This window comes from Pseudochaenichthys georgianus, chromosome 14 (genome assembly GCF_902827115.2).
Source record: "Pseudochaenichthys georgianus chromosome 14, fPseGeo1.2, whole genome shotgun sequence".
NCBI lineage: Eukaryota > Metazoa > Chordata > Actinopteri > Perciformes > Channichthyidae > Pseudochaenichthys > Pseudochaenichthys georgianus.
The window spans coordinates 36853309-36876161 of record NC_047516.1 but is presented as its reverse complement, the minus strand read 5'-3'; the positions used below and the strand labels follow the sequence as shown (position 1 = coordinate 36876161).

Here is a 22853-nt window from a genome sequence, read left to right as displayed (position 1 = left end):
AGATGCAGGTCTATTAGAGGTCACCAGAAAGAGTCATAAGAAGATCGGTGATGCAGCCTTTGTAAACCACGTTACCCAACAATATTAGGGAAGCCAATACATTAGGCATTTTTAAAAGGCAGCTTAAAACCTATCTCTTTACCAAAGCATTTTTACACTATTATACTGCACTATTCCCTGTGATTGACATTGCACTATTTCTCTATGTTTTATTCCCCATGTTTTTATTTTTAATTATTTTATCCCACTTTTTGCTCTTGCTGCTTGTTTTACACTGATTTGATGTCTTGTTTTTTACTGATGTAAAGCACTTTGAACTGCAATCCCCTGTATGAAAGGTGCTATACAAATAAAGTTATTATTATTATTATTATATTTATAGCCTATAGGCCTAGCGCTTTTCTACAACTCAAAGCGCATACACATGTCCTGCAATACACATGCTGCAGCTGCCCAGCTAATCACTGTTTGTAAAAGTAAATAAATAGTATTTTCATTTCAATAATGTACTTTCTATACCCTGCTTCATAAACAATACTAACATGACATCCTGTGCTCCTCCGAGTCTGGGGGTCCGGGGATGTGAGGACAGCGCGAGGACAGACAGGGAGGCTGCTTCACTTCATAAAGGAAATGGCGGTCAATATTAACGACACAGGAGCTAAAACGCTTAATAACCTTCATTACGTGTTAGAAAGAACATAAGAAAGTTTGACAACGATGAGGCTGTTAAACGGGCAGCGGATCCGCTATGTGTAGAAAGAGAGAGATAGAGAGACGCTGAGCTGCAACGTGCAGCGATCAGCTGATACGGAGCATAGAGAGAGAGAGCTGCGGTCCGCGGGGCTCCGCCTCCTGTCCTCACAACTCTTATTAATCCCGGTACCGGACAATTGTTATTTGTTCCTACTCGAAACCGAGTTTTGCTTCCCAACCCTGCCACTGTGCTACACTTCCCACCCCGCTCCGCCCCGCCCCCGTCTAACTGTACAGAAAACGGCGAGATGCATTTCCTTATGAATCGACAAGCAGAACCGAAACTAACATTTCTAAACGAACAATGGCGGACACAGACAATTTGCGAATGAGTTCTGCCTTTTGTAAACTGAATTTATCAATAATTTGTCAATAAATCGGGGCGAAAAACGTCACTTGTCCACCGGACAAGTCAATTAAAAGATCTACTTGTCCGATATTGTAAATAACACGTCCCGGACGGTGGGACGTGTACTTTTTCGCACACTGGTGCGTGTGTGTGTGTAGGGCGGCACTAGCCAGCGTCCAGCCACAAGAGTGTGTGTGTGTGTGTGTGTGTGTGTGTGTGTGTGTGTGTGTGTGTGTGTGTGTGTGTGTGTGTGTGTGTGTGTGTGTGTGTGTGTGTGTGTGTGTGTGTGTGTGTGTGTGTGTGTGTGTGTGTGTGTGTGTGTGTGTGTGTGTGTGTGTGTGTGTAGGTCGGCACTAGCCAGCATCCAGCCATGATAGCGTGTGTGTGTGTGCGGAGGACGGGCTGGAGGGCGGCGAGACAGTCAACCTATGGCAACGCTTCAATGTAGGAGATCACATTACGAATGGTGTCCAGTCCAAGATCTCCTCTACGACCAGCAAGAGGATCAAACTGTGCGGTGAGCTGCTCCATGTCCTCATCGCTTAGCAGGTGCTAAGCGATTTAAAACATAAACATGTTTTAAATATATGAGACCTACGGTATTCAGATTTACTTTACAACATGCCTACAGTGGGGGCCCCGCCCCCACTGTATCCTCTTAGATTTCGTAATGCGGGAACAGGGCGCAGAGGGCGGAGCCCCCCCCTCCCTGCTATGTTGCTACGTCATGTGTACGCTGCCTGTAGTAGTACAACAGTGTATCATTATAATTATTTGCTCACCTGCAATAGGGCTAGCCGGCTGATAACTAATGTTCATTGGCAGGCTGGGCAGCGTTCAAAACAAAGCGGGAAGCATTGCTCATATAAATAACGTTCATTAGTTGCGTTGCCGGTAAACATGAAAAATGAAGCGCCACTACCCAAGCGGTGCTCAGAAAAGCAAAATGAGAGCGAAAGCCGAACAGGAGAGGGCAAAACTACCTAAAATAACGTCATTGTTCCGGCAGGCAGCAAAGGTAGACGTAGACTCTAACATTACTGCAGATAGACCGCTAGCAACCCCCCCCGGCCGTCAGCTCCGAGTCCAGGCAGACAGCCCAGCAGCCCCGTTACAGCCGAGCTAGCTAGTCGTGCCTTGCGCTTCGAGACAGGTTAGACATTAGAATAATAGAAAGTTTTATTCGCCATAACCAGTAAGAGTATGCTACAGGTTACATTGGAATTGGAATCTAATCCGTTCCTTTTTGCAGGTCAGCAAGAAGTCAGCTGTGCCCCCTCCGAGGCCAGTTCAGACATAGCCAAGGTTGCCCAGCCAGCTAGCCGTGCCCCGACAGTGACAGCAGCTCCCACCCACCCCAGGGACACGTTGGCCAGCGACAACTCTGTGACTGAATACCCTACTGATAGGGGGAAATTCCCTGTAGATTTAGAAGACGATGATGTTAAACGGTACATTCTGAATAACGGGCCATGCAAGCCTGAAGGGCCATTCAAAAGGGATGGGAAGGGAAGGTGCTTTTCAAAAGAGTTCTATAACAAAACATCCAAAATTGGATGTAGAATTCCGCGCAAGTGGCTATGTTACTCGCCATCTATGGACCGGGTGTACTGTGAGCAGTGCTGGCTGTTCGGTGACAGACCGTCTGCCCATCACCTCCACCATGCGTGGAGAATAGGAATAAATGATTGGCAGGGTCTCTCTAAAAAGATTAAGGAACACAAATTCTCTCGCTCTCATTTGGCAGCATGTGTCGTGTATGATACGTGGAAAAATAATCTGACCATTGACGCGCAAATATCATCTGAGTTTAAGAGAGAGGTGGGGTTTTGGACCGAGGTCCTAACCAGAATAACTGATGTTACACTAACACTGGCCTCTCGCAACTCTGCTTTCCGGGGTCACAGAGACAAAACAGGTGATATAGATAATGGTAATTTCTTATCTACCATAGAACTTATGCCGCGTTATGATCCAGTTCTGCAAAGGCTTATTGAAAGCAAAAAGAAGGTGCACTACCTAAGTCCTCAAACTCAAAACGAAATAATTTCATTGCTATCGAAAAAAGTGCAGGACACAATCATTACAGACATACAGAATGTAGAATTCTACTCGATTATATGGATACTACCCAGGACATTTCAAAAGTAGACCAACTGAGTCAAGTGTTCAGATATGTTACTATAGCAAATGATGAAAATGGAAACCCTACAGAGGTGAAAATAAACGAAAGTTTTTTGGGCTTCCATGCAGTCACAGACCAAACTGCTGCAGGTCTAGAGAGAGAAATTCTCGAATCGATGGAGAGAAAGGGGATACTACTTGGGAAGTGCCGCGGACAAGGATATGACGGGGCTAGCAATATGAGTGGCGTCTACTCCGGTGTACAAAAACGCAATTTAAACCTTGTACTCAATGACGCATGCCAAAATATACCTGAGATAAAAGACTTCTACAACACTGTTGAAAGGCTATATGTATTCTTTAGTGGAAGCATCAAACGATGGGAGCTTTTGGAAACACACCTCTCAGTGCCCAAGGCTGGCCAGCCTACACTGAAGAGACTATGCCCGACACGATGGGCATCAAGACAAGACGCCGTCCAATCATTGCGGTCCCGTTATGCTGACATTATGCAAGCGCTAACTAAGATAGACTTGCTCTCCAAAAAAAGCGAGGAACGTGCCGAGGCGGCTGGCTTGAAAAAGGCCATGGAGAGCTTTGAGTTTGTTGTAATGACTGTAATACAGGGCAAGGTCCTTGAAACAGTCAACATTGTGTCCCAAGCTCTCCAGCGCAAAGACGTGGACCTCTTACAGGCGACAGCAATGCTTGGTAACGCAACCGATACACTTGCCCAACTCCGAGGAGAGTTTGATGGCTTAAAAGCGCACGCGCAAGACCTGGCATCCTCATGGGGTGTCCACAGTCTCTTCAAAGACAGACGCGCAAGGCGCACAAAGAAGCACTTTTCAGAGCTTTGCGAGGACCAGCGGCTCCAAGACCCAGGGGAGCATTTTAGAGTGGCGGTATTTTACGCAAATATCGATATTGTCGTTGCCCAACTCAAAAATCGATTTGTTGGAATGAGCGAAGTTGCACAGCGATTGTCTTTTCTGCTTCCCCGCAAACTTTTGCGCGCAACAGACAAGGATCTGTCTGAGTCCGCAAGTGCTTTATCAGGCCAGTATAAAGACGACCTGTCAGCCGAGTTTCCTTTCCAGATCCTGTCCCTCCGTAATGCTCTTCGGCCTACTATAAAGAAAATTGAGTGTGGAACAATCAAAGACCTGGCACAAACCCTGCTCATTGAAAATCAGTCCATTTTGCCAAGTATCCCCGATGTTGCCACAGCACTGAAATTGTTTTTAACTATACCCGTGACTGTTGCCAGTGCAGAGAGATCTTTCTCAAAACTTAAATTAATAAAAGACATATTTGAGGAGCACAATGTCGCAAGAGAGACTGTCTGGGTTAGCAGTCCTTAGTATTGAGAGCCGACGCGCGCGCAGTATAGATTTCAAGACTGTTATACAGGACTTTGCGCAGAAGAATGCTAGGAGACGCGCTCGTATAAAATAATAGGCCTACAAAGCAGCTCCTGATTGGATCCTCTATGTAGCCTATAGGATGTGTTTTATTTGTAGGCTACTTTTCTTTTATACAGAATGTTATATATATGTGAACCGTTCCGTTGTGTGAACTCCAATGATGATAGGCTATAACGTTCTACAATATACCTTCATGTTACAAAAAATACACAGCCACTTGTTTGTATTTGTCAATGATGTTTAAATCAGATGTATATTATTATACAGTTCCTACTGACCCTATACTGTTTAAATCAGATGTATCTTTATACAGAACGTTCCTACTGACCTATACTGTTTAAATCAGATGTATATTATACAGAAAGTTCCTACTGACCTTATACTGTTTAAATCAGATGTATATTATACATAAATGTCCTACTGACCTATAGGCCTACTGTTTACAAAAGATGCCTGAAAAAATAAACATTTAAAAAAGTGGCCGCGATGTCTATCTCATGTCACTCTATTATTGATTTAGGGGAGGGGGCGGGGCCCCATGGTCCGACCTGCGGGGGAGCCCCGAAATATTGCACAACACCACTGCATGCATAGTGTAACATGGCTACAACCCCTCCTTGGGATGTTTACAATAAAGAGACAAGAAGCCCATTCCAATATTGAAGAAATTCCTACATACCTCAATCGCCGTCTCACTGTGCGCAGAGATACTTTTAATATATGTGCCATCTTTGTAGCTGTAAAACCACAGCTCCTCAAAAAAGAGAGTTGCTCCCTCGAAATGCTGTATTGTGGGGGACCTCGACCACCCAACAGAATGAGTGGGGCGTGGTAGCCAGAATGACCTGCAACAACAGCAAAAGATTAGATTACATTTATTGTCATTATTGCATTTCTGTCGTTGTGCCAGAAAACCACACTTTAGTGTCATTGCCCAGCCAAAAGTTACGAAGAAAAGGAAATGCAGTTTGGCATTAAAACAGTGGACATGCAACACACTATAGTTGTAGTATACAGTATGAACAAAAACATAAAATGTGGATGGGGATGGGGATATATCCAGTCTCTGATAGTGTGACGTTATTATGACAGTGCTCTGTTTGATTCTGAAACTAAGGACTAAGACATGAGGATAGGAGTCTAGGAGGGGAATTAGTGAAATGAGAAAGGGCCAGAGACTCCCCCCTCTGGCACACTTTCAATGTCCTCATTCACACGTTTGATGATATGTGGTGTGTACTACAATGACAGCTGGCCAGACTTCCCACGATAGGGGAGGGGGAATAGCGGTGCAGCAGGAGATAAAGGTGGAATTTGGAGTCAAGTTTTAAGGTTTCAGTGGACAGCTCCAGACTCAGCGTCTCACCAGAATGTGCTAATTAATAGCTGACAACTACAGATTAAAAACGTTTTTATATTGGTATTACCGATATTTTAATAAAAAAATAATTACTTTAACCCTCCTGTTGTGTTCGGGTCAAATCTGACCGACTTACTACTTTCATCAATCATAACTTTTTAGTTTTACATTCGATTGCATTAAGGCTTTATGATATCCTTCACAATAGACATTTGAATACAATTGCTGAACGAATAACTAACGAACGAAGAATATATACCTAAGGGGATGTGCCCATCCCCTTAGGTATATATTCTTTGTATAATTACTACAGTTTTTCATGTATACCAGTAGTCTGATACAATATCTACAGTTTGAAAGGGTGTTAAATTAAATGTGGTGATGATTAATGGTTTTTGTGTTCATGTAATAGCAGTTAAAACAGGACCTGTCACGAACACCAAAGTAACATCACATCGACCTACCTTGTTGTGCGGTTGTGGTAGGCCAAGATCTCCGGACTTCAACTATATATTCCCGAAGGTCCTGAAGTAAAAGATCTGTATGGACGTTAATTAGCCTGCCCCGTGACCACTCGATGCTCCTCTCCATTGTTTCTAACCTGCCAGTAAACGGTTTGGTGAAATAGAGGATAAGACAGAATGTGTAAGTGTGAAAGATCTCACAGCCCCTCAGTAAGTTACATGCAAAAACAAACTACATTCCTTTGTGTTCGATAGTAGCGATAGGCTGGGCCCTTACCTCACTATTGTGGATTGTAACACAGCATGACCATCATCTGTTTGGAGAAGTCTTGTGCAGTCATTTATTGTCCTTTTGCAATGCAAGATGAACCTTCTCGTGGACATTTTTCGATGAGTCTACAACTAAGATTCTTCTTCTTCTTCTTCTTCTTCTTCTTCTTCTTCTTCTTCTTCTTCTTCTGCCCCCTGCCCCGCCCATTTATTCAGCTTCCGGTTTAGTTGACAACGAAAAAAGTAAACAATGAATTATATTTAGCCTTTAGGAACAGTGGTTTGTAATAACTCTCAGTAACAGATTAATTACCTAACCTAAACACATTTACTACCCAATAGCATAGTTCCATCCCCTGAAGACAAGGAATGTGTCATAGTAGAATTGTGCAGCCCAATGAAAGAAGGAAGCATAAAGCTTGTACATTTCTATAACCCGTGTAAAAATCTTCACATTGAAACTTTACAGACAATAGGCAATAGCAGGGACGAGTCATAGAAGGGGAGTATGGTGTGGTGATTTTAATGCTCACAACAGGCAGCCTATGCGGAAGCAGTCAAACAGACAGTAATGGTGATGTTAGAGGAAAGATCATTGTTTTGCCTTAATGATGGACAAAAAACAAGAATAGACGTGAATAGGGGGACACAATCATGTTTGGACCACACACTTGTGACGGATAGTTTAGTTAAATCGTGTGAATGGAATGTAAACGTGACTGTACCATAGGAAGTGATCATTACCCAGTTTTCTCTATCATCAACACAAATAGGAAGTGAGTATATTTTCCAGGTGGTGCTTTGGTAAAGCAGACTGGGAGAAATGTAGAATTTGCTGTAAGGAGTCAGCACAATTGTTAGCATTAGAAGGAAGTATAGAGGAGTGCTCAAATCAAATCACAATGCACATTAAAGAAGCAGCAAATAAAACTATACCAAAAAGAACAACAGAGGGTAGGAAGAAAGTGGTGCCGTGGTGGAATGAGGAATGTAGCAGAGCTATTAAAGAACAAAACAAGGTATTCAGTAACGACAGACATAGCATTAACATCACACTTGTGTAAATGGATGGAGAAGATGACATATAGCCATGTCGTAGAACAAAGAGGGTTGCTGAGTAATTTCCAGACTGGTTTTCGCAAAGGAAGATCCACAATGCTTTGGTTAGAGTGATCAATGAGGTGGGAATACAGTGTGAAGACACTGCAAATGAAAGAGGTTATGGCAATAGTATATTTTGACATTGAAAAGGCTTATGACTCTATGTGGAGGGATGGGTTACTCATCAAATTAAGTGACAGGTGACAGTAACAGTGACAGTAACAGGATCATGGCTCAGACAGGAAATTCAGAGTTCAAGTAGGGGCAGAGGTTTCGAAAGACTTCAATATAGAAAATGGTATTCCCCAAGGGAGTTCAATCAGCCTGATATTATTTAACATTATGATAAATGACATATTGACTAAGTTGGACGGATGCATCAAACCTGCTTTGTATGCAGATGACGGGGACATATGGATAAGGGGAATAAATGTTCCAGAAGTGGTCATACAACTGGGGTTTCAAACTGTCAGCAAGCACATCTTGCTTCATGACATTTACAAATAAACGCAAGATGGAGACTGAGAAGCTTACAGTATATGGAAAGCCGATGAATGAGGTCAATGCATTTCAATATCTGGGGCTATGGTTAGATAGTAAATGTACATGGAAAACCCATATTAAACATTTGGAAACAAAATCCCAAAAAGTTTTGAACTTATTAAGAGCAGTGGCTGGATGAGACTGGGGGGCAGACAAACAGGCACTAATTGACATCTATAGGGCAATTATGAGGACAACTCTGGATTACGGGTGTATAATATATGCAGCAGCAGCAAACACGTCATTACTAAATATTTATAGATTACAATATAAAGCGTTACGGTTGTGTATAGGTGCAATTAAGTCAATAATTATCACAATTACCACAAAATATACACAGATGGTTCTAAGAACAAGAGTGTGTTGGAGTTGGTATATATATCCCAGACTTTAAAATATTGATTTCAAGAAGAGCGTCAGATCAATTATCCCTCAGTGTGCAACAGAAATGCTGGCTGTAATAATAGGATTACAGTGGGTTGAAGAGGTCAGACCAGATAGGGTGGTGATATGCACAGATTCATTATCCATTTTAAAAAGTATACAGTCAACAACAACTGTCAGAGAAGAATTACTCATAGAACTTAATCTAGGAAATCATGATAGCTAGACTCAGACTGGATCACACAGCATTGAATGTTACTCTATGTCATAGGAACTGTGGATTTAAAGAAAATGTGGAACATATCATATTACACTGCAACATGTACAAAACAGAGAGGGGAAAACTAAGAGACAGGGTCAGAGAGGCAGGAAGGGAGTGGAGCCTGATGGGGATACTGGGAACAGAAGGTGAGGGGGTAAGAGCTACCAGGAAGGCCATTCTTAAGTATTTGAGTGAAAAAGGATTGATTGGAAGAATTTAAAACAACGTAAACACAGTGGTATAATTCCACAAGTGCTGATAGGATGATATGTTGATACACGCTCTTGTACAGTAGGGGGCGGTATGCACCTTAAAGTTGTTTGCAATCCGCCAAAAAACCGAGAGAAGAAGAAGAAGAAGACGAAGAAGAAGAAGAAGAAGAAGAAGAAGAAGAAGGATTATACATCCATGGAACGACCAGACACATGGCAGCAACGTTCCCTCTGCTTCATTCATTTCTCCTGTTCAACAGGTTAGTAGTGTGGACACCGATTATGTCATATTTCGATCTAAGAAGTGTGTTTGAAACTGTTTTATGTGTAGTTTAATGTCATTCTGTGAGCTACGCCACTAGCGTGTGGCTAATGGCGTCCGCAAGCTTCTTTAGCACAGGCGGTTGCCCCCTGAATAATGAAACATGTTACCATGTGTATGACTCCCGTGCACTAGTCTAGCTTACATTTAAAGTTTATTCTGTTTGTATAAATATGTGAAATGCTGGTCTGAGGTCATAATTGTTCATATTATTTAAATGCTAAAGCGCTAATGCTATGCTAATGGTGTGCCTGTACAACATAGCCATGTTAAAGTCACTACAGTCAACCGGAGGGTGTGTTATCTGTAATCGCTGTATTATATACTGTAAATGAAAAAGGCTTTAATCCTTCATGAAAGTCATAATATGGCATGTGGATTTATGTCCATTTTTTATTAGAGACAAATATGTCATACGGTTATTTTGATTTGCTAAATGTATGTTTACATTCTCAGTTAGCGTCAGGCCTCACTGAGGCGAAGTATTGAGGTAGAAAGCTGGTGAAGCCATTTCCTGCTGTCATTATATTCTGTTTGCACAGATAATAAACCTGGTTGGCACGAAGGAAGTCGTTTTCATTCGACACAACGCAGAGATACATGTGGCGTCAATCCAGACCGGTTACACAAAGAATGATTAGATGAATAGAGAAAACAGATATAATTGAATTTATTAAATTTGTTTAATACATTCTGGCTAGAACGACCACACAGACGGCAGCAACTTTCCCTCTGCTTCATTCTTTTCTCCTGATCAACAGGCTTATTATCTGATTACCAGCTCTGCACAGCGGACTTGTAACACTAGCAGCAGTGGAGATGGAGCATCAGAACCTGGAGGCTTCGACTCTCCTGAAGAAGAAGAATACAGCAACAAGGATCCATTTGAAGATAGGTAAATATTACAGTAATAGTGTACTTGCATTGTGTGGGTGTAAAGGTGTAACTTTGGTTTGAGAAGTGTGGGGGGGGACACAGAACAGGGGGCAATGAAACATTTTCTCAATTTAATTCCATTTCCTGCCTTTCTACAAATATATTAGGGACTATAGTGTTAACAAATCCAAGAAAAATGTGTAGTGTATATAATGAGTGTGCACACTTATCTAGTATCCTATCCATGTGAACCTGTTTTATTTGTGATGACCTCACATCCTCTAGGGGGGGTACTAGTATATATATTTCAATCATCAAAATCCATTAGAATATGCTCACAAGCAATAACACATATTTGATCAACTCCTCTCTCCTATCTTTATCTTACCTAGTCTGCATTCTTTCTTTTTATTTATGCATATTTTACTAATCACTCCCCTTTCAAATTGTGTTTTTTATTTTGTACTGACCTATTGCACACAGTGGAATGATTTATTAACTAATTTTATATACAACTAATATTACATAGATGGAAATGATGACCAAATCTCCCTGAGCTGACGTTATCTCTCTCAGTCCCACAGGAGAGAGCTCTCCCAGTCCCACAGGAGAGAGCTCTCCCACTCCTTATTGTTGAAACGGCTTCTAATTAGGGTTGCCAGAAACTGACCCCCCCCCCCCCCCCCCCCCCCCCCCCCCCCCCCCCCCCCGCGCGGGAGAAAGAAAGAAAAATACTCAGACAAAAGGAATTCCGTTGTTTTCTTTACTGTAACATGTACAAACAACAAACAAGCATGTCATCACAACGACGTGGCCTTGAAGTGAAGTTGGTAATGGCCGGCTGTGCTGCGTCTTTCTCTGTAACCTCTTTGGCGTGCTTCGCACTCAAATGCGAACGCATTGTTGAGGTTGAGCTGTGATAGACCAACGTCTTTTCGCAGAGCTTGCATTTAACTTCCTTTGGACTTGTAAGTTCGAAGTAGTTCCACGAGGAGGAACTCTTTTTACCTGCCGCTTTGTTCATCTTTAATCGCACGTGTGAGGGAGAGGGGGGGTGGGGGCGGGGGCGGTGTGTAGCGTGCTGCAGCAGCAGTCTGCTCTGCACGCAGGCTTCCTCCAAGTTTACAGTAAAACAAACTGGTGGTGTGACCAATGGCCATTTACAATTATTAATACTATTACTATTATTAGCATATATATATATATTTTTTTTTTTTGGTTGAAACTAAGCCAGAAATAAAATACAAAAAAAAAAAATATATAAATCAAATCGATTTTTAAAAATAATATTCGATTATGGAGACTGTAACGAATATTGGCTACAGGCGGAGTTCACTCCGTCACGGAGGGGTAGGGTCGAGGGAGTGGTTTGGGATTGGGCCAACGTCTCTCTTTCTATCTCTCACACGCTGCTGCTGCTCCTCCTCCTCCTCCTCCAGAGAGAGAGAATTTTATTTTGAGTTATGCTTGAGAAACATTCCACTTGAACTTTATTTTAACAAACTTAGTAGTAATTATTGTCCTATATTTTTTTTCCAGATTTCACAGCTTCCTGGGCCTAGCAGCAAGAACCTCCATCTGTCCCTGCCCCCAGGTCAAGATCTACCGTGGCTCAAGGGCCTTCACCACCAAGGACCAGAGGACCATCATCACTACAGTGGCCTCCATCTGCCACAAGATTAAGATACACCTCGGTACAAAGGCCTCCACCACAGCCATCACGATCAACCCAGCCAGCAAAGAAGTCTCGCCTAGCAGACGTACCTCCCACATGGCCACCAGCATCAACCTGGGACAATCACACCTACCTACCTCCCTCCGACACAGCCACCAGCAGCCCATGCACCATCACCTACACAGCAGCCGGACCCCCTGTCCTGGAAGACAGACAAAGACCATGACACTGCTCCCCCTGTCTTTACATTTATAATGAATAGTTGGTTGAAAAAGTTCTGATATTGTAAATATTGAATATTAAACTTAGTGGCTATGGAAATCAGAAGGAGGGGCTCATTATCATATTAAAAAAACGCGCGTTTTTTACGAAAAATGTATCGAAAGCCTAAAGTGCCACTATTCGCCCGTTTAAAACGCCGTTTTTCGTAAAAAATGCGTTCTCGACGCGTAAAAAACACGCGTTTTTAGCCAAAAAACACGTTTTTGACGCGTATAAAACGCGCGTTTTTTTAATATGATAATGAGCCCCTCCTTCTGATTTCCATAGCCACTAAGTTTAAAGTGTCTTTAACCAATCAGTGAAGAGTAAAGCCAGACCAAAGCAATCTGTAGTTGAAAAGTTCTTGACATTTTTAGGCTTTGCTGTAAATTGTATATTATTCCAGATTCAGGGATGAAACTAATTTTCCTTTGAATATAATCAATAAATCAAACAATATAAAATATATATATAAAAAATACAATTGCCTTACCCTTTTCCTTAACCCTATGGAGTATAAGGATATTTTCTCGATATGTAGACGTCTCCTTAAATCACCTTTTAAATGTACTTATAACATGGCACCCCATATGTTACTTATCAAAATATTCAGGACACTCTCTGGTCTTGCTAGAGATGCAAGTCACTCACCTTAGAGCACTGTCTTATGAGATACTTAGCTGAAAATGAGAAATCCGATTTTTGGAAAACCTGAAAACCATAGGTGAAAACACATTTACTCATCTCATCTATTTTTTGGGGCGTTTTAGATTTGGTTTACAAAAGTAGTGAAATAATATGAATTACACTATAGGCCTATATAGATTAAATGAAATGTTATTCATGTGTAAAATAGTTCCATCCCTCTGCTTTCACCACAGAAAAGTTACATCAGGACTGATTCATCACTTCATATTCCACACCAAGGTTCATGTGATGTGTACAAATACAAATTGAGCATTAGAACTTTTTTTTTTTTCAACCAACAATTTATGTTAACATAAGAAACTGTAAAATCTCAATATTTACAATATCAGAACTTTTTCAACCAACTATTCATTATAAATGTAAAGACAGGGGGAGCAGTGTCATGGTCTTTGTCTGTCTTCCAGGACAGGGGGTCTGGCTGCTGTGATGGTGATGGTGCATGGGCTGCTGGTGGCTGTGTCGGAGGGAGGTAGGTAGGTGTGATTGTCCCAGGTTGATGCTGGTGGCCATGTGGGAGGTACGTCTGCTAGGCGAGACTTCTTTGCTGGCTGGGTTGATCGTGATGGCTGTGGTGGAGGCCTTTGTACCGAGGTGTATCTTAATCTTGTGGCAGATGGAGGCCACTGTAGTGATGATGGTCCTCTGGTCCTTGGTGGTGAAGGCCCTTGAGCCACGGTAGATCTTGACCTGGGGGCAGGGACAGATGGAGGTTCTTGCTGCTAGGCCCAGAAAGCTGTGAAATCTGAAAAAAATATATAGGACAATAATTACTACTAAGTTTGTTAAAATAAAGTTCAAGTGGAATGTTTCTCAAGCATAACTCAAAATAAAATTCTCTCTCTCTGGAGGAGGAGGAGGAGGAGGAGGAGGAGGAGGAGCGTGAACGTGCAAACGGAGGGGTAGGGGGCGGTTTGGGAATGGGCCGTTGTTAGTATTTGGTGCTAGCTCGGAGCTAATGGAGATTAGAAGTAGGGATGCCAGCGATTATTCGATTATTCGAATATTCGTTACAGTCTCCATAATCGAATATTATTTTTAAAAATCGATTTGATTTATATATATATATATATTTTTTTTTTTTCTGGCTTAGTTTCAACCAAAAAAATATATATATATATATATATGCTAATAATAGTAATAGTATTAATAATTGTAAATGGCCATTGGTCACACCACCAGTTTGTTTTACTGTAAACTTGGAGGAAGCCTGCGTGCAGAGCAGCCTGCTGCTGCAGCAGCTACACACCGCCCCCACCCCCCCTCTCCCTCACACGTGCGACTAAAGATGAACAAAGCGGCAGGTAAAAAGAGTTCCTCCTCGTGGAACTACTTCGAACTTACAAGTCCAAAGGAAGTTAAATGCAAGCTCTGCGAAAAGACGTTGGTCTATCACAGCTCAACCTCAACAATGCGTTGGCATTTGAGTGCGAAGCACGCCAAAGAGGTTACAGAGAAAGACGCAGCACAGCCGGCCATTACCAACTTCACTTCAAGGCCACGTCGTTGTGATGACATGCTTGTTTGTTGTTTGTACTGTTAAACATGTTACAGTAAAGAAAACAACGGAATTCCTTTTGTCTGAGTTTTTTTTTTTCTTCTCCCGGGGGGGGGGGGGGGGGGGGGGGGGGGTCGAATAATCGATTATTATTCGCCAGGGCTGCCGAATAATCGATTTTGATCATGGTCAGTTTCTGGCAACCCGAATTAGAAGCCGTTTCAACAATAAGGAGAGGGAGAGCTCTCTCCTGTGGGACTGAGAGAGATAACGTCAGCTCAGGGAGATTTGGTCATCATTTCCATCTATGTAATATTAGTTGTATATAAAATTAGTTAATAAATCATTCCACTGTGTGCAATAGGTCAGTACAAAATAAAAAACACAATTTGAAAGGGGAGTGATTAGTAAAATATGCATAAATAAAAAGAAAGAATGCAGACTAGGTAAGATAAAGATAGGAGAGAGGAGTTGATCAAATATGTGTTATTGCTTGTGAGCATATTCTAATGGATTTTGATGATTGAAATATATATACTAGTACCCCCCCTAGAGGATGTGAGGTCATCACAAATAAAACAGGTTCACATGGATAGGATACTAGATAAGTGTGCACACTGATTATATACACTACACATTTTTCTTGGATTTGTTAACACTATAGTCCCTAATATATTTGTAGAAAGGCAGGAAATGGAATTAAATTGAGAAAATGTTTCATTGCCCCCTGTTCTGTGTCCCCCCCCCACCCCCCACTTATCAAACCAAAGTTACACCTTTACACCCACACAATGCAAGTACACTATTACTGTAATATTTACCTATCTTCAAATGGATCCTTGTTGCTGTATTCTTCTTCTTCAGGAGAGTCGAAGCCTCCAGGTTCTGATGCTCCATCTCCACTGCTGCTAGTGTTACAAGTCCGCTGTGCAGAGCTGGTAATCAGATAATAAGCCTGTTGATCAGGAGAAAAGAATGAAGCAGAGGGAAAGTTGCTGCCGTCTGTGTGGTCGTTCTAGCCAGAATGTATTAAACAAATTAATAAATTCACTTACAAATTATATCTGTTTTCTCTATTTATCTAATCATTCTTTGTGTAACCGGTCTGGATTGACGCCACATGTATCTCTGCGTTGTGTCGAATGAAAACGACTTCCTTCGTGCCAACCAGGTTTATTATCTGTGCAAACAGAATATAATGACAGCAGGAAATGGCTTCACCAGCTTTCTACCTCAATACTTCGCCTCAGTGAGGCCTGACGCTAACTGAGAACGTAAACATACATTTAGCATATCAAAATAACCGTATGACATATTTGTCTCTAATCAAAAATGGACATAAATCCACATGCCATATTATGACTTTCATGAAGGATTAAAGCCTTTTTCATTTACAGTATATAATACAGCGATTACAGATAACACACCCTCCGGTTGACTGTAGTCACTTTAACATGGCTATGTTGTACAGGCACACCATTAGCATAGCATTAGCGCTTTAGCATTTAAATAATATGAACAATTATTACCTCAGACCAGCATTTCACATATTTATACAAACAGAATAAACTTTAAATGTAAGCCAGACTAGTGCACGGGAGTCATACACATGGTAACATGTTTCATTATTCAGGGGGCAACAGCCTGTGCTAAAGAAGCTAGCGGACGCCATTAGCCACACGCTAGTGGCGTAGCTCACAGAATGACATTAAACTACACATAAAACAGTTTCAAACACACTTCTTAGATCGAAATATAACATAATCGGTGTCCACACTACTAACCTGTTGAACAGGAGAAATTAATGAAGCAGAGGGAACGTTGCTGCCATGTGTCTGGTCGTTCCATGGATGTATAATCGTTGTTGTTGTTCTTCTTCTTCTTCTTCTCTCGGTTTTTTGGCGGATTGCAAACAACTTTAAGGTGCATACCGCCCCCTACTGTACAAGAGCGGCGTATCAACATATCATCCTATCAGCACTTGTGGAATTATACCACTGTGTTTACGTTGTTTTAAATTCTTCCAATCAATCCTTTTTCACTCAAATACTTAAGAATGGCCTTCCTGGTAGCTCTTACCCCCTCACCTTCTGTTCCCAGTATCCCCATCAGGCTCCACTCCCTTCCTGCCTCTCTGACCCTGTCTCTTAGTTTTTCCCTCTCTGTTTTGTACATGTTGCAGTGTATATGATATGTTCCACATTTTTTTTAAATCCACAGTTCCTATGACATAGAGTAACATTCAATGCTGTGTGATCCAGTCTGAGTCTAGCTATCATGATTTCCTAGATTAAGTTCTATGAGTAATTCTTCTCTGACAGTTGTTGTTGACTGTATACTTTTTTAAATGGATAATGAATCTGTGCATATCACCACCCTATCTGGTCTGACCTCTTCAACCCACTGTAATCCTATTATTACAGCCAGCATTTCTGTTGCACACTGAGTGATAATTGATCTGACGTTCTTCTTGAAATCAATATTTTAAAGTCTGGGATATATATACCAACTCCAACACACTCTTGTTCTTAGAACCATCTGTGTATATTTTGAGGTAATTGTGATAATTATTGACTTAATTGCACCTATACACAACCGTATCGCTTTATATTGTAATCTATAAATATTTAGTAATGACGTTTTTGCTGCTGCTGCATATATTATACACCCGTAATCCAGAGTTGTCCTCATAATTGCCCTATAGATGTCAATTAGTGCCTGTTTGTCTGCCCCCCAGTCTCATCCAGCCACTGCTCTTAATAAGTTCAAAACTTTTTGGGATTTTGTTTCCAAATGTTTAATATGGGTTTTCCATGTACATTTACTATCTAACCATAGCCCCAGATATTGAAATGCATTGACCTCATTCATCGGCTTTCCATATACTGTAAGCTTCTCAGTCTCCATCTTGCGTTTATTTGTAAATGTCATGAAGCAAGATGTGCTTGCTGACAGTTTGAAACCCCAGTTGTATGACCACTTCTGGAACATTTATTCCCCTTATCCATATGTCCCCGTCATCTGCATACAAAGCAGGTTTGATGCATCCGTCCAACTTAGTCAATATGTCATTTATCATAATGTTAAATAATATCACGCTGATTGAACTCCCTTGGGGAATACCATTTTCTATATTGAAGTCTTTCGAAACCTCTGCCCCTACTTGAACTCTGAATTTCCTGTCTGAGCCATGATCCTGTTACTGTCACTGTTACTGTCACCTGTCACTTAATTTGATGAGTAACCCATCCCTCCACATAGAGTCATAAGCCTTTTCAATGTCAAAATATACTATTGCCATAACCTCTTTCATTTTCAGTGTATTCACACTGTATTCCCACCTCATTGATCACTCTAACCAAAGCATTGTGGATCTTCCTTTGCGAAAACCAGTCTGGAAATTACTCAGCAACCCTCTTTGTTCTAAGACATGGCTATATGTCATCTTCTCCATCCATTTACACAAGTGTGATGTTAATGCTATGTCTGTAGTTACTGAATACCTTGTTTTGTTCTTTAATAGCTCTGCTACATTCCTCATTCCACCACGGCACCACTTTCTTCCTACCCTCTGTTGTTCTTTTTGGTATAGTTTTATTTGCTGCTTCTTTAATGTGCATTGTGATTTGATTTGATTTGAGCACTCCTCTATACTTCCTTCTAATGCTAACAATTGTGCTGACTCCTTACAGAAAATTCTACATTTCTCCCAGTCTGCTTTACCAAAGCACCACCTGGAAAATATACTCACTTCCTATTTGTGTTGATGATAGAGAAAACTGGGTAATGATCTAACATAGCAACAGAGTAATTATGTCGTTGAAAATCTTAGGTCCAGCATCCAACAGTGAATATAAATATAAAATCTAAGTGTTAATGATTGTCAGTAGAGATGGGATGGCAGAAGGTGCTATATATATATAATTCCAAAACTGGTAAAGACCTTTCAAATGTAGCAATAATAGTCATATAAGAAAAGTATTGATCTAATAACAGAGATTTATTCTTGAATCAACTTGTTCATGTAATTTTATTTCATTTGAAATAAAATGAAACATTCACAGTTAATGTAATTAGATTATACATTATTAATGCCATATATTTTTGCATACATTCACTGTAAATATTTATTCAGTATGATAGCTGTCTAACAGAAGTTAAATCAATTTCTCACTTATTCTGACAATCTACTTAACCCAAAATAAAAGAACCCAATAAAAAGAGTTGTTAAATAATAGAGAAGTCACGTTGTAATAACAATAACTAACTAACTAATCTCTCTCGTTCAGATTAATATTGTCGGGTGTTCTTTTTCTGCTTTGCCAAAGGCCACTGTGTCAAGTGTCCCATTTGGGTTGCCGTATGTAGCAGACCATCTCGCACATAGGCAGTACAGATCGGGCAGTTCGGTAGTGACCATGGTAGTGACAGAGGTAATCGTCGTAACCAGCAGACTTCACCCGCCTCCAGTCTTTGACACTTGGAAAACAAGCACATGTGATACTGGTAAGGATAAACTAATGTATATATATTAATATAATACCGAAACGTTAACGCTTGTCTGAGTATATCTTCCGTTGACTCTGGCTGTGGGTCTTACCGGCTGTTGATAGCCCTTATAAGCTAACGCTAGCATGCTTTATTCAGACATTAGCTTTAGCCTTTAGCCCGCTTTGAGTTATGGGTGGCTAATGTTACTACAGTCCGGTAGCTCAGTTAAGAAAATGTAACGTTACTTATGGGAAACGTTAGCCTACGTGTGTCTGGCCGTGACTCTGACTGAGTAGGCCGTAAAAGCTTGCGCTAATGTTTAGCATGCGCTAACGTTTAGCTTGTGCTAATGTTTAGCATGCGCTAACGTTTAGCATTCTTTATTCAGACCACGCATTATCCAGTGAAGAACACTCAGCAGAGCATATATTTCTCAACACAACATTAACTGTAACGTTAAATGTTCTTAACTGAGCTAGTGGACTGTAAAAACACTACCCACCCATGACTACAGGCTAAAGTCAATGTCTGAATAAAGAATGCTAGCGTTAGCGGTCTACCAGCATGAGTCATGGCCAGATTCAAAGGTAAATATACTCAGACAAACATTAAGTATATTAACTTTACCTTTTCTTAACTGAGGCTTGGTGGCCTGTAAACAGTATGAACAGGCGGGCTGCGTGTTTTATATTGTAAATAAATAGATAAGACTATAAATTTGTATGTATTACCAGAGTAGAAATTCTGGTGTTAAACGTCAATTTAAGGACAGAGTAAGTGTGTTTCTTTCATATTGACGAGCGACTTATATTTTAATTTTCGAGTTCAATTGATAAAGATATTGTAAATGTAACTTGAGTTTACAACATTGTGTTATATATTTTTACATCACCAAAATGTTGACCACTGTCCTAAAATAATGTATAGGCTTTGAGTAACGAATTTTAGTGGGCTGTCTTTCATTTTGACACACAGAACAATGTTAAATGGATATATCCGCCTTCTTTCATTTATCTTTCCATTCCCACAACAATATACATAAAGAAATGGCATATTTTGGACATAGTTCGAATGGTGATTAATCATGATTAATACATTTTTAAGCTGTGATTAATCTGATTTAAAAAAATGTAATCGTTTGACAGCCCTAATATATATATATGAACTTTGTATGTAATACTTTGTAAAGTACAATGCAATTTGAAAAGAAAGAATGTATTGAGTGTACACCTGCATTTCATTAATTCCCTCTTCACATCTCTCTATTTCTCTTTCTCTTAGAGCGCCATGGCTGATATTGAACCACCTGTTCGATTGCTGATCATCTTGAACGACCACAACAGCGTCAGACTGGAGCTTCGAAATGGGATTCCCAACTCATTGAGGAGGTCAAGAATTCATGTGGATTGGACACTGATTTTGGGAACACATTTGTTAATCTTACATCTACACATGCGATTAAAGATTTAACATTGATCAAAGTTGTCGAATTAGACTCCGATTCTCCAACTGTGGTCTTGTACCCAGTTGAGATACCATTTAAATAGTACCCCTACAAGTGGACTGTACAGTGAAGACTCCTCTGAATCTGTGAATACCGATGACACAGTACTACTTAGCGGCTCTTCCTCGGAATCATTAAGAACACAGCAGTGGCCTAAAGTGTTTCCTATCCCGGTCTTCTCCTATGACACAGAATGTCAATTACAGAGAGGAAATGTAGAGTACACAAAGAACCAATCTAGACTGACACCAAGCTCAAATCATCTGCAGAGCTTGCTGTGAACTCGTTGAAGACCAAGTCTCAAGAAGAGTCCTACCCTGCGAAGAATTTAAAGAGAGCCAGGCGAGCTGAGGCCAACCATTTTGCATCCTTGTCGATTGGTGAGACTCCAGAAAGCATGGAGCAAGAGACAATTTCCCTTTTGGCAGAACAACAGAAAAGAAACAACCGGCAATCAATAAAAGAAAAGATGGCGAAGGCGTTTGGATACCGAAGACAAGAAATAGTGCATCAGAGGCCAAGCATTGAAGGCCTCTTGGAGCGGTGGCCTGCACTTTTTCACATGGAAGAGGTAATTATTTTGATGAACACCTTGATTGTAAGCCTGTAGTGGAGAAGAAATGAGGGCCCAACTAACTAACAACTATAGACAGCCAAGGCAAATATGTTGACGTTTATTTTTGAATATATATCACAATATAAGCTTTACATCTATTACTCTTAGTGTCTTTATTTGGTGGTGGTTTTCAATATGTGGATGTGGATTAATTCATTTAAATGTTACATTCATACAAGCTGACTTGGAGTACTTTTAATCAAACCGTTGGCTCTTTATAAAAAATATGTGTATTATAAATTCTCAGTATTTTTTGTTTTCTATGCTGCTTATATTTTCTAGGTAAATGCTGAGTTCATGCGCATAACAACATTTCCATTGGAGACAAAGTTCTTGGCGCAGTTGGACAAACACTCCACCAAACTGCCGCAGGTCATCAGGAGCAGGGGAGGAGTTGTGAAACAGAAGACCACCGGGATCTTGCAGGTTTTGGATGAGGTATCTATGAATGAGTTTTTTATCTGTGGGATCAGTGGCTGAATCGTCCTTTTTCTTGCATTTGATTTATTATATATATATATATCTGTTCTTACTCAGACTGTGGACATCGCCATCAGAAGAGCATGCATCCTCAAATCTCTAATGGTCTACCTGGGTGAACCTGTTGACCATCTCATCAAAGAATTCCAGGTAAGACCTCTCACTCACAAGAAGTTTGTTCATAAAAGAAAACATATTTGTACTGCATGCAAATAACTGCTTGGTTAGAAAGATAGTCATTTGTGATGACCTCTTGAGCCGACTGAACTGAGAACTTTCCTTTTCATCTATCCACTCTAATCTTGTATTTGTAAAAGGTAGCTGCAAACTTGGGGAAACATTTGCGCCTCAGGCCTGTTGAACTACACTCTGTGGTCCTCATCCATTCCCCTTTTTTTTGCATGATATGCAGGACGCTGAGGCAGGCAACAATGGAAACCTTTGTCACTGGGAAAGAGGATCAGTTTCATCGACCCAAAGACGTCAAGGTTCTCATCGAAGAATCAGAGGTCCTCAGCGCCTTGCCCTGGGTTGCGACAGCTTTTGCCATGCTCTTCGGGCTCATATACGCACTGAAATGCCTGCGAGCTAGTGCAGGCAGTCAACTCGAGCACTTACGCTGCATTCATACATAAAGCCCCCTTGCCACTCTACAACCAACCAAACAGAGTCTCCTTAATATGCTGCTCTATTTAACCTGCCAGATCTCTCTCCATGCATTGCTTGCTGCTGCTACTATAGCTGCAGCTACTTCCACATCACTGCTGCTTGCTGCCCCACCACCACCCCAGCTTCCACCTGTAGGCTCGGGGGTTAGTTATTTGATCATCACTCATCGTGCTATGTATATCTGTGGAGTGATGATGCCCGAGCCTAATCGCCAAACGCAACTATATGCTGCTTCTAATAAACATGTTAAAGAAACACGTGAGTTGTCTGACTGAACTTAAGATATCAGAAATAACTGCAATCCACTTTTGAAGTTGTGCAAAAAGTATTGATGGAGCTTGAGGGGAAAAAGATGAGCCCAAAAGTGAATAAACTGAGAACCCAGCTGTTCATCCCAGAGTAGACACTTTGTTGCACTCACTCACAGTTCCCATTGTTACATGGTACGGTTTCTAAAACCAAGGTTTTATAATAATTATGCATTGTAAAACATTTGCGAAAAAG

General features: G+C 40.9%; 1 protein-coding gene and 1 long non-coding RNA gene across 4 annotated transcripts; one reads left to right on the top strand and one right to left on the bottom strand.

Annotated features, from left to right (window-relative positions):
• Window positions 1–9493: 9493 nt before the first annotated feature.
• LOC117458747 (uncharacterized) lies at window positions 9494–22604 on the top strand. Of its 3 annotated transcripts, none has more exons than XM_071205415.1 (5): window positions 9494–9512; window positions 20362–21155; window positions 21483–21638; window positions 21738–21830; window positions 22093–22604. In XM_071205415.1, exons 2-5 carry the CDS (start codon window positions 20982–20984, stop codon window positions 22270–22272), a joined length of 603 nt encoding a protein of 200 aa, XP_071061516.1. In that variant the 5' UTR covers window positions 9494–9512; window positions 20362–20981; the 3' UTR covers window positions 22273–22604. The 3 variants fall into 3 exon arrangements, with proteins under 3 accessions (XP_071061516.1, XP_033955287.1, XP_071061517.1); XM_034099396.2 differs by lacking the exon at window positions 9494–9512 and adding an exon at window positions 18702–19095; XM_071205416.1 differs by lacking the exon at window positions 9494–9512 and adding an exon at window positions 19649–19667.
• LOC117458988 (uncharacterized) lies at window positions 12658–16482 on the bottom strand. Its single transcript, XR_004553467.2, has 4 exons — window positions 16374–16482; window positions 15645–15769; window positions 15411–15544; window positions 12658–13836 (listed from the first exon to the last, which is right to left on the bottom strand). It is a non-coding gene; the product is annotated as an uncharacterized lncRNA (long non-coding RNA).
• Window positions 22605–22853: the final 249 nt, after the last annotated feature.

Bases quoted from the DNA above. Each gene is read 5' to 3' on its own strand.
- LOC117458747 (XM_071205415.1), top strand. From the start codon at position 20,982: ATGGAGCAAGAGACAATTTCCCTTTTGGCAGAACAACAGAAAAGAAAC. The intron at 21,639-21,737 runs GTATCTATGAAT...GTTCTTACTCAG, and splicing joins TCTTGCAGGTTTTGGATGAG to ACTGTGGACATCGCCATCAG. The intron at 21,831-22,092 runs GTAAGACCTCTC...CATGATATGCAG, and splicing joins ATCTCATCAAAGAATTCCAG to GACGCTGAGGCAGGCAACAA.